This window comes from Tigriopus californicus, chromosome 8 (assembly GCF_007210705.1).
Source record: "Tigriopus californicus strain San Diego chromosome 8, Tcal_SD_v2.1, whole genome shotgun sequence".
NCBI lineage: Eukaryota > Metazoa > Arthropoda > Copepoda > Harpacticoida > Harpacticidae > Tigriopus > Tigriopus californicus.
In genome coordinates, this window is record NC_081447.1 from 14,304,182 (window position 1) to 14,315,100 (window position 10,919).

The 10,919-nt window shown below is 45.4% G+C and overlaps 2 protein-coding genes and 1 long non-coding RNA gene across 4 annotated transcripts in view; 2 read left to right on the plus strand and 1 right to left on the minus strand.

The window, feature by feature from the left end:
- LOC131885751 (uncharacterized) overlaps positions 1 to 867 on the plus strand; it is a 7,490-nt gene extending 6,623 nt beyond the window's left edge. For both annotated transcript variants that reach the window (XM_059233893.1, XM_059233894.1), the window contains exon 5: positions 254 to 867. The gene's annotated coding sequence lies outside the window, so the exon portion shown is untranslated. The remainder of the gene's footprint in view (positions 1 to 253) is intronic.
- On the minus strand, positions 272 to 6,471 carry LOC131884963 (zonadhesin-like). The gene is made up of 4 exons (XM_059232868.1): positions 6,292 to 6,471; positions 6,140 to 6,225; positions 3,151 to 5,686; positions 272 to 555 (listed from the first exon to the last, which is right to left on the minus strand). The coding sequence occupies exons 1-4, from the start codon at positions 6,308 to 6,310 to the stop codon at positions 272 to 274; spliced, it is 2,925 nt and encodes a 974-aa protein (XP_059088851.1). The 5' UTR covers positions 6,311 to 6,471.
- Positions 6,472 to 7,238: 767 nt separating this feature from the next.
- LOC131885753 (uncharacterized) lies at positions 7,239 to 10,115 on the plus strand. Its single transcript, XR_009373864.1, has 3 exons — positions 7,239 to 7,311; positions 9,811 to 9,877; positions 9,935 to 10,115. It is a non-coding gene; the product is annotated as an uncharacterized LOC131885753 (long non-coding RNA).
- The last annotated feature ends 804 nt before the right edge of the window (positions 10,116 to 10,919 follow it).

The following is a 10,919-nucleotide window of genomic DNA, read 5'->3' on the forward strand; positions in this document are numbered from 1 at the left end:
CGTATCATTGTTATAAAAAGGCTGTCGTCCTTTTCTAACGTACCCTGTTTGTCACGGTGTTAAGAGCCAACTTTAAAAACCCTTTGGTGTTATTCCCAGACTACCCAGTTACGGTTCCCAGTCTTAAAGCTGCGAATTACAAAGTAGATCTGACCCAAACTTACTTGTTAATCATTAAAAGAGCTTTTGGCCTCAAGCACCCGAAGAACAACAACAGTTTTCTAGGAAAAGTTTTTTTCCCTACTCTTTTCAGTCTGACTGAGAAAATTGCTCATGCCTTACATCTCTGATATTCCCTCCTCAAGATGCTGATGGTCATTGGGTCCTCCAGAACCATGAAGACATCACTCAATCGGACTGGTTCCCGGCTATCCTCTTTCATTGCGTAATACACCTTCTCGACGGAAGAGTCATGGTCGTCGTTGTCCTTGTCACTCCTTCCTTCCCCGTTCACACCATGTTTAGGCGAGTTGTGCGTGGATTTTGAATTACCCGCCAAAATTGGGCCAGTGGGCAGAAGCGGCAGTTCAAGTTGTGCCAGAGTGACCAGCCAATCTGAAAGTGCGTGAAAGATGTGAATAAAAACTTGAAGCACAGCGAAGAAACAACATCTGATGATCCTTTCCAACGAATGACTACAATGTTTACAATGTGTTTGACAGAAAGCTTGCTTGGGTTGGACGGAAGCGACTGCCCCATTCTAGTTTCTCTCTTTCTCGTACACACAGAAAAATGCACTAGTACACGTATTTCTCGTTTCACCAACACAAGATCTGAGATTTTCTACAAATATCATGCCATAAATCGATGACAATATTTCCTCTGTCCAAGGTCAATATCAAAGCCAAAATACAATGCAAGTCCACTCTCCCTCATCTTCATTTACTCTGTCCAGGTAAAACACATTCCGTTTCCTTTTTCAATAAATAACATACGCTACATCTCATCTTCTATTGAGTGAAAGGGAGGACACTGAGCAAAAAAAAAAATGAAAGCCACGTCACAGTTGACATGGTTCTTCGAACCAAGTGGAGAGTTGTCATTGCATGCTCCTTTCGACAATGTTTACCTCTCTGATTTGGGGAGCCTTCCAATTTCATCTTGAACTTTCTGAGAGTTGATTCTGATGTGTTCAGACTTCCTGATGAGGATAAATTCTTTTCCGCCTTGTATTGGAGCCACGACTCTCGGCTCAAAATGGAGCCCTTCTCCAACTTTTGCCAAGTTGAGGAGGAGGAGAAGGAATCCCGAAATTCCCAACCCATGTCAGACGATATAACAACCATTTCAGTCTGAAACAGAACGTTCAGATTGAGACTCAAACGTCAGAAACACGTGCGCCAGTAGGTAAAGAACTTTCTCAATTAATTGAATCTCTCCAAAATTGCTTGAGGAATCAGTATCTTTAAAGCAATTTTATCAAAATCCCGCGCAAACATTCCGGGAAAGTGTGTATGTTTCAGTGTTCAACCATTGACAAGATGATCTCACCCATTCGTTAGATGCATCCCCATATTCCTCCACCAAAAGTTTTAAAGAAAGGGGATCAGAGTCATTGCGAGTTCCTGTTGCTTTTGATGTGATCCAAATGCGAGAGATTGCCTCTTCATCTGAAACCCAAAATGGACACAGGGAAACTTGCTGAATAGATGAAGGAAAAGATCAATGAGATTCATGCAAAATTGAACCCACCTGAGCACACGGCACTGCATTTGAAAGTCTTCGTGCCGTTTTGGCATAAATTCTGCCCTTCAGGACACGATTTGGAACATTCATTCAGTTGATGAAAGGCGAGGCACTTCTCGAGTAACGGACAATATCTGAAATTATTTTATTATTCCAATGAGAAGCAGTGCTGCAAGTTTTTCTGGAGGAAATAAGAGAGTACATCTTACATCGACCTTTGTTACATAAATATATATGCACCATTTGGACCCCCTAAGCTTCTTTGGATGATGTGATTGCCATCATCCCATCAGGGAGTAAGGCTATTACTTACATATCTCTCCCGGAACACTCTTGTTTAGCTGGACCACGAATCTCATCCTCATTATCACCACTGCTACTGTTTCCCATTCTCCCATATGAAGGCAGCCCCCAACACGTTCCTTCGCAGCAAAGCGTATCCGATGGGCACTTCCAAGGTTCATCAGTGGAATCAAGCCCCGAACAATTGCGCTGCTGGTTGTCCGGGAGGAGAAAAGCATTCCGTGGCAAAGCAATGGCCGTACAACTTTGCTGCAAAGCCATCGCACCCGGGAGGGACACTAACGATGTCGAGTTTGAAGAGCCCGTCTTCACACAATGACGATGGCGCCATGCTATGAATATCGAAACCCAATTTTGGCGCACTGTTGATGCAATGTCTATTTTCGAGGGTTTTTTTCTGTTCAATCCATACCTGAATCTTTGCAACAAAGATATCCAGCCTCACAATGGTGATTGACCATGCATGATGTAAATTTAGGTGTTTCAATTGACTTTGGAGTGGGACAACCAACATCCTCAAAGGAACACGATCTCGAGCATTGACCATTGCAGAGGACAGTACCCCATGGACAAAATGCTTGGTCGCAAGGTTCGCTCATTGATAAGCAATCGTCAGTGATTCCGCAAAAGTACTGGAAAAATAAAGGTTTTGTGATTACAGCTTTTACTTGCGAGGTTTTTATTCTCTAGGTCCATAGAACCAGAAGCCCCATAACCTTTCCTTCTCCGCAATAAGGTACGTAAGTCCGGTTTGAGTCGAAATTGTGGAACGTTTCGCACGATTTAGATAGTGGATTGTACACCTGAAATGGTTGGCTTGTTTAGTGAGATTCGTGACATATTTGAGGTGAATCTGTACCTGATTGGAAGTGCAGTTAGGGTGACGGGATTCAAATACAGAACAATCTCCGAGAACACATGCATCAATCGCCAGACAGTAAATGTACCCACGTGGGCAGGGCTTATATGACGAATGTCGACCAGCCCAATCCTGTTCGAGGCCGAAATTCTTATCATCACGGCAATCCGTAGCACATTGTTGACTTTCCAAGCAATAGATCATTCCTGGTGGGCATTGAAATATGGAATTGATGCCAGATAACGATGATTCCCCGATGCAATTTACAAGACATTGGTTTGACTCTAGGCAAAAGGTTGTACCCGGTGGACAAGTGGTTTCGCGGATTGGCTTCTCGTTTTGTTTTTCCTCCTCTTTTTCCTCCTCCCCATCATCTTGGCATGAGCTCGTACAAAGCCCTTGGGAGAGGCAGTACGCCGTTCCAGGTGGACACACGTAATCCACGTCCAGTTGAATAGGGTGTCGTTGACTATCACAATCTGCAGAACATGTTCCAATATCTAGACACAACGAGGTGCCCTTGGGACATTGCCATTCATCTTGAACGGGTGAGGGAGATGAGGGAGACTGGTCACTACAATCAACTTGACAAGACATTTGCTCCATACAGAAATGAGTTCCAATGGGGCAAGATACGATTTGACGACTATCAGGGGGGCTAGTTGGCTGCTCAGAGCACTCACTACGGCATTCTGAAGTGCCCATGCACAATGTCATGCCCAGAGGGCATTGCGGCCGTAATGGATTTTTTGGCGACTTGCATTCGGTGAGACACTCGCCAGCCTCTAAGCAATATATCGTGTTCGGTGGGCACTTGATGAATCCTTCGCTAGCTCCCGGATTGTCCTTCCCGGCTGCATCAGATTCATTCTCATTGCAAATATCAGTGCCTTCCGGGCATCGAGGCCCCGTGATTTCATCTGGGCAGTCCATACCACACAACCCAGTCGTCATGCAATAGGAAGTTCCATCGGGGCACTTCTGAAGCTCATCCTTGCATTCGTCGATGCAGCCACCTTGACTGAGACAAAACACTGTTCCAGTTGGGCAAGATTCTAATATATCATTAGGGTTGGATGGTGCTGAGCAATCTTCGATGCTTTTTCGGCAAGACCCACTTTCCAAACAAAATACTTGCCCCATGGGACACTGCTCCTCGACTTCCCTAAAATCGGAGCAATCTGCTCCACAAGTTTTGGTTGCGTTGCAGAATGTTTGATTGCTTGGACAAATTACAAATTCAGCGGTGCAATTGGACTCGCATCTCCTGGTGTTTCGGCAAAAAGCAGTGGAACCAAGACAAATGTATTCAAGCGAGGTGTTCAGGGGTGCAATTTCTGGAACGGAGCAGTTCCAAGAACACATTCCTTGGAAAGAGCACAATGTCATGCCAATGGGACACTGATGTGTTTCATTGGTGCTGTTGGTTTCATTCTGTGGAGAGTTACATTCGAGGACGCACATTCCTTGATCCAAGCAAAAGACCATATCTTGTGGACATTCTCTGATGTTGTTATTGTCGTCTGTGTTCGTTGAAGGCCGATTTTTTTCATTGCAATTTGACAAACACCTCCCACGTTCCAAACAAAATACCGTGTCTGAGGGGCAACGAATGAAATTTTGGTCCAGTTCTGTTGCTCCATGATTCGTACAATGAGTGGCACACTTATTCAGTTTTGGGCAGTAAATCGTTCCAGACGGGCATTTCTTTGGCCTAGCCTCATTGCAAGTCGTAGTGCAAAGTCCACTATCGAGACAAAAGGTCAAACCACGTGGGCATTCCACTTCATCATGGTTTGTGTTACCACCTGATTCGACATCATTGCAATCCATCAAGCATTGCCCGCGGTCAAGGCAAAATGTCATGCCCAAGGGACATTGGAAATTGTCGTCCAGGGGTAGCTGAACAGGTAAAATTTCGTCATTTGTACAATCGTAAGAGCAAAGTCCACGATCCATGCAAAACATCATATCGGATGGACATTGAACAATGGTTTCCTCCCCTTCTTGATCAATTTCTACCACCTCATCGTTGCAGTCCAATAAGCATAGGCCACGATCCAAGCAGAAATACATCCCTGATGGACATTCAATGACTTCCGAACGATCTTGTGGGTCTTCTTGCCCATGACCCTCATGGCACAATTGAGAACAGCCTCCAATGTCGAGGCAAAAAGTCAAACCTGGTGGACATTGTTCTTGGCTCTCTTGCGCTAACTCTTCACAATTCATGGAACACCTGTTGTTGGATAAACAATAAGTGGATCCCTCAGGGCATTGGATTATTTTGTGTTCGTTATCGGTTGGGCAATCGCTTTGGCAAGATTTGGTTTCCAAGCAGAAAATGGTTCCATCTGGACATTGGTCCTCTTGTGTGGGGCATTCTGGTAAACATAGCCCTTGAGGTGAACAAAATGCTGTTCCAGGTGGACAGGCATCCATTTCTTTCGTATCAATTGACACCTCTCCATTTTGGCTCTCAGTTGTGCCTTGTTCGTCATCCTGTCTTTTGATTCGGCTAGGGAACTCTGGATATTCGTAGTACTCTTCGGTTGAGATCCGATTGGGCAGCTCAAATGCTTCCTCAACCCCTTCCTCACATTCAGATTGACATTCGATGACTTCGTAGCATTGAGCAGGTCCATCAGGATTTCTTGGACAAACGAGTTTCTTGTCGCAGAGCACAGAGCAGGGCTCTTGAACATCCTGGCAATCTTTCTTCCAACACCATTGTCCAATTGGATCGCAAATTTCAAAATCCTGGGGACAATCACCAACCCCTAAATTGGTTCGACAACCAAGGACGGACAAGCACTGGTGTCTTTTGGTGCAATATTCCTATATCGTTTAGGCAAGAGCAAACCGTTTTAATGTTCAATGTATTTAGTAATTGAATTCGGGTGCATGCAGGTGAAAGGCACTCATATCGTGAGTCATTCTCGACCAAGAACAAACAGAGAGGGGAGAGGATGTGACCTCATTCCAGTCATGAAACTGATCATTCGCTTGATTTGCAAATATCGTAGAAGTCGGAAGTGGGTCAGGCAAACCAAGCCGATGAAAATTTTTTTTTCAACAAAATTTCGTCGGCCCAATTCTTTTCAATGCTTTATTTCAATTCACGGTGCGTGCCTTGAAACTTCTCGAGATTTGTTTCATTTGAACGAACCATCTGGCAAAACAATATTCTCCCCTTTTTAACCACCCAAGTCTTTGAGCTTGGTTCAAATTGCTATTTGGATTTGGGTTCTTGGTCGAAAAGCACTCTAAATTGACAAACAACTTGCTTACATAGTTCTTGGGACATTCTTGTCGAGAGAATGTTTCTAAAACCTTGGATGACTCCTCATCGTTGGCCGTGGCAAGTACGGCGAACACTAAAATTAACAACCAGATCAACGAAATGAGCTCAATATTGAGTAGGCACAAAAACCTCAACTTACAAAATATCCAGACCAACATGGCGTTCTCAATTCATAAACATATTTTAACACAAGCACTGTCCTTGAATATGAAAGAAAGCTCACTGACTGGCTGAAGCTCTCAAAAGTCTTATTTGAGCGCAATACTGTGTATAATACCTTGTCACTCGTCCAGATATTGGGCTTTTTCGAAACTGAAATATTAGCTAAGAGCACTGTGCAAAGGACGACTGTGGTCTCACCAAAGTGGACCACGCAATTTCGTGCAGGACCATCAATGCCAGCTCCACGAAACTCTACCAAGATCAAAGATCCCAAAAAATTCCAGAACGACAAACAAACCCCACATTACGGTTTTGAACCCATTGAGGTGTCCCTGTCCATCAGCACACTGTCAAGGCCATTTTCAAAACATTTTCCTGTGGTGTTTGTTCACATGTGTAGCTGGTTTGGATAATTATATTCGTGAACCCGAGGTGAAAGCAATCGGACAGCAAAGCAACAGGAAGGACGGGACCGAAAAAGGCACTCTTATGGTGTGCGTATGAATTTATAATGATTTTTGGAAGAGTGTGGAACACAGAAGTGATACCTGGATTGGATTGGGTCCCATCGCCCCTCTTTTATTGGCACAAAAGAAAGGGAACTTATCAATGGTTTGGTCTAATGCAAACGAGGGTTAATAGACAGGGAGATTGAAATCGATAAGTAAATTGGACGGTTTGGAGTAACGATGGTGAGTGGGATGCAATTCAACGTTTTCTTTATGAATGGCGATAAAATCATTTATTAAGACACGCATTTGAGTAAAGCAAAAATAAATCTCCCCAAAGAGACTAAAAGTTGATTTTACAAGGTTTGACCTGAACGCAACACTCTGGTACATCCATCACGCAACCTACAGCATTTCCTTTTGTTTTTCGCTTGGTTTTTCGTGTGTTCTGTGCGCAAAAATCTTAGAATACGTGATTACGGAACAATTCTCACGTCATATCCGCTACCTCAAGGCTAATCGCTACTTGGTTCTTTCGTAACAGAAAGGTCTCAAAATTCTGTATGTTGATAAACAGCCTTGATGAGTCGAAATTTACATCGACATGATGTTCAAGTTGAACCAAGTCTCGCAGGGGCAATTTAAACCGAGATCGCCCCCTTGGACTTGGAATCATAGCAAACGCGCAATGATATTGAAAGGTGCATGCTTCAGGACGAAAAAGGTTTGACACTTCGGGATGGGTGTCTGGAGAGGGCTTGTCAGCCCTCTAGGTGTCAGTACTGGAGATCCTCTTCGATTTGAGAGTTGAATGGCTCGCCGTCTGACTTTTGGTGCTGTGTCGTCCAGAAAGTTTTTGGCAATTCCCTGGCCCTTTGTCTTTGTCGCTTCTCCTTCATCTTGAACTCCTCGAGACCCAAAGAGACGGGGGCATATTCAATGATGAGTCGCCAACCAAGCAACCAAGCAAGCCACCAACCCGCCAGCTACCAAGCGACGAACAACTAACCAACCAACCGAGGAACCTTCCAAACTTTACTCAAGCTCAAAAAAGCACTATTCTCTCCTCCTCTCCCCCTCGTCGTCCTTCTCCTCCTTCCTTTAGTTCGTCTTCGTCTCTTTCGTTTCTCCTCTTCTATCCTGGTCTACTTTTGGCCATTCTTGTTGCTCCGGCAACCAACGGTGAGGATGGAACTGGAGAACATCAGGACTCCGAAAACCTCTGCTGTACTCCAAGTGGTGCCATTGCTCAAAAATCAGCTACTATTAGAGGCCATGGAGAGGCTAGGTAGAATGGAGGATGTTCTAGTATACTCGAGAGCTAGCTCTATACCCTAGGTGAGAGGACGTATAGCTCGTAAGTGAGTGAGCCCCACCAAAAAGCAGAAAAACCAGGAGAGGGAACTCAATCCGACAACTCACGGATCCTCACGTTTTAAGGTTCCCTCTCCCGTTACTCAAAGCAACAACTGAAATGAGGTGGAAACGCACTCCACTTTGCCAATCCACTGATTTCACTTTCTTGGGGGGCCGCTCAGAGCCAAGGAACAATGACGATGTGGGATGGGGACTGGATCTAGATTGATCCTTGATTTAACACTCATGTACACGTCCGTAGAGGACGACCTCAGGCGGCTCAACGACGACTAAATGCGGTCTATTCGGCCTCTTGTAGGGTGAGCATGTTCCAAATTCTATTCAAAGGCTCTTCTTTACTCCACTCTGGTTGAATTGAACAAAACAAGGCCCTCAGGGCTTTGAGAGGGAGGAGACTTTTCTCAAATAAATCTCTTGTGGTAAACGAATCACCCAACTCAATTTTCACGAGCTCTCTGAACGGGCTTTTCGGGGATACCTAATTAGCCCATGTCTACTGCAAATTTGTTTCAGTGGAATATTTTACGTAGAATCACCCCTAGCTCAATGAAAATCTTGTCACAACAAGAGACTAAATGTCCATGAAGATGTTCTGAGCCAATGTTTTCGTATGAAGGACAGAACTATTTTCGCCACCAAATTCCATTGGATTCTTGATCATCCTCAAAACATTGTATATTCTATTGCGGCGCCTGGAAGATAGAACTTTTTCCAATTGTGATGCCCTTTACTTTCAAACCGAAAAAAACTTGACCAACTTTATTGAAAACGAGGACTCTCTTGCCCATTTAAAATGGTTTATCCTCATCAGTAGAACCCGTTGATTTCCTATGACATTTCAAAGAAGTCACTTCTCCATTCGAAAGTGATTGGTATAAAGAGCCCACCTGGCTTACTTGTAATGAGATCAAATCATGCCATACACTGCTAATCAATTCCGACAGGTAAGAAAAAATATGATCAGATGCATTGCCCTATTTTGCAACGGATTGTCCGACTCCTGTCCCAGTCCCATGATGCCACATCCCCCTACATACCATCCAAGAATACGGCCTAGTCCAAAAAGACTCATTTTCTGCTTGTCGAGACGTTCTGAGCAATGGGAAAAGCACACTGTTGCTCCATCCATCTTCAAGATCTCTAGCGCGTGAGTGCCTTGCGCAAGTCGGCAAGAACGGATCTCAAACCGAGTCAGCCAGTCATTGCTTCTTCAGTGAGTCAATGGAGAAACGAGCTGCGGTGCAACCAACGGCAATGGGAAAGGAATACAACAAGAAGAAGAGGAGAAGGAGGAGGATGTGATGTTGGAAAGCGGCCTCGAGGTCGGTGGGTCTCGCTTGCCCTTGGTTTGGCTAACTAAATAAAGCATGCTATTCCAGTGGCAGCAGATGCTGCATGCTATGGCATGTACTTCTTATTCTTGCTTGTATGTGTGTGAGTGAGTGTGTGTGTGTGTGTGTGTTGGGTATTGTCGTCCTGTGCGACATCGTTGCGGCCGAGGGTGTCGCATGCAGACCCCTCTCCATTCCAACGTTTCTCTGGTTGCCCTTGGTTACGTGTCCCACGCGCTGTTTTCCGCTCAACAACCGCAGAATGATTCGAAATCAAAGATATGCCGGCAAGAAATACCCAGCCCTAATCAATAATGCAGCGATAGTTTTCCATTCCAGATTTAATGAACGCCCAGATGGTTTGACCACCAATGTCTCTCCCCCCTCAACCTGGAATACGCGGAAGGTGATATTTGAACCCGGCATTGTTTCTCCCCTGCTCATACATGAATTATCTTTGCAGATGAGGCCGAGACCCAGGAGCCAAGTTCCGCGAGAAGTTGGGAACATTTTCAAAGACGAAAAAGTTCACCTTGATAGGGTCGTTGTGGGTGCCTTGTCCGCTTCTCTTATCTGAAAGCCACCCAAAGTGAAGTGGTGAGCGCAGTAGACGTTCGTTCTCGTTCGTCTTCTTATTCTCATTCTTCTCCACTTCTTCCTTGTCCACAACCACTACTGCTAATACTGCTCTATCTTGCGACCGTTTCTCCTTCCTCATCAGCTTTTCATCCTTCTCCAACGTAGTATACAGTACTTGTTCCCTCTAAGTCTGAGAGTGGCGTTCACTTTTGGGTCGTGGAAAAGCTCCACCACCACCGCTACACGACACATACAAAACACACACACATACACACACACACGGATACCGTGATGTTGGTGTGGTAGTGAACTGGTGGCGGTGGGCATCGATGTCGCTTGGGTTATTCACCAGGTGCAACATGAGGAGAAGCGTCCCTTAAGGACCACGGGACGGCCGGCTTTTTCCTCATCTTCTTCATGAGAACTGAGATCCTCGATCCTCACACTTTCCCTGGAGGCTTTTGGGCTCCACGTCCTCTTGTTCTTAGCCTCACCGGGACGCTCGCTCTCCAACACAGATCAAGAGAGCGTTATTTTCTCCGTATCGTGGACGTGGGGAATGGGGGACAACGAGCCAGCCAGCGAGCTAGCGAGCCAGTCAGTCAGTCAGTCAGTCCGTGAGAGATGAGCGGGCTCAGATGAACAAGCTGGGAACACCGAGGACGAAAGAGGTGGATGGATGCTGCTGTATTGGAGATGCTTTATGGGGGAGGAGGGGGGAGGTAGGAGGAAGAAGGGAGGGATGGAGGGGGCCACCGCACGAAAGGAGGATCTCCTTTGAGGGCGAATAGCTTTCACACACGCATACACATGGAACAGGCACAACCTGAAGCCTCCCAAGTGAACTCCCGAACTCGTCCTCAGCCTCC

Bases quoted from the DNA above. Each gene is read 5' to 3' on its own strand.
- LOC131884963 (XM_059232868.1), bottom strand. The intron at 5,687-6,139 runs GTAAGCAAGTTG...TAAACGATATAG, and splicing joins AAGAATGTCCCAAGAACTAT to GAATATTGCACCAAAAGACA. The intron at 556-3,150 runs GTACAACCTTTT...ACGCACTTTCAG, and splicing joins CGAAACCACTTGTCCACCGG to ATTGGCTGGTCACTCTGGCA.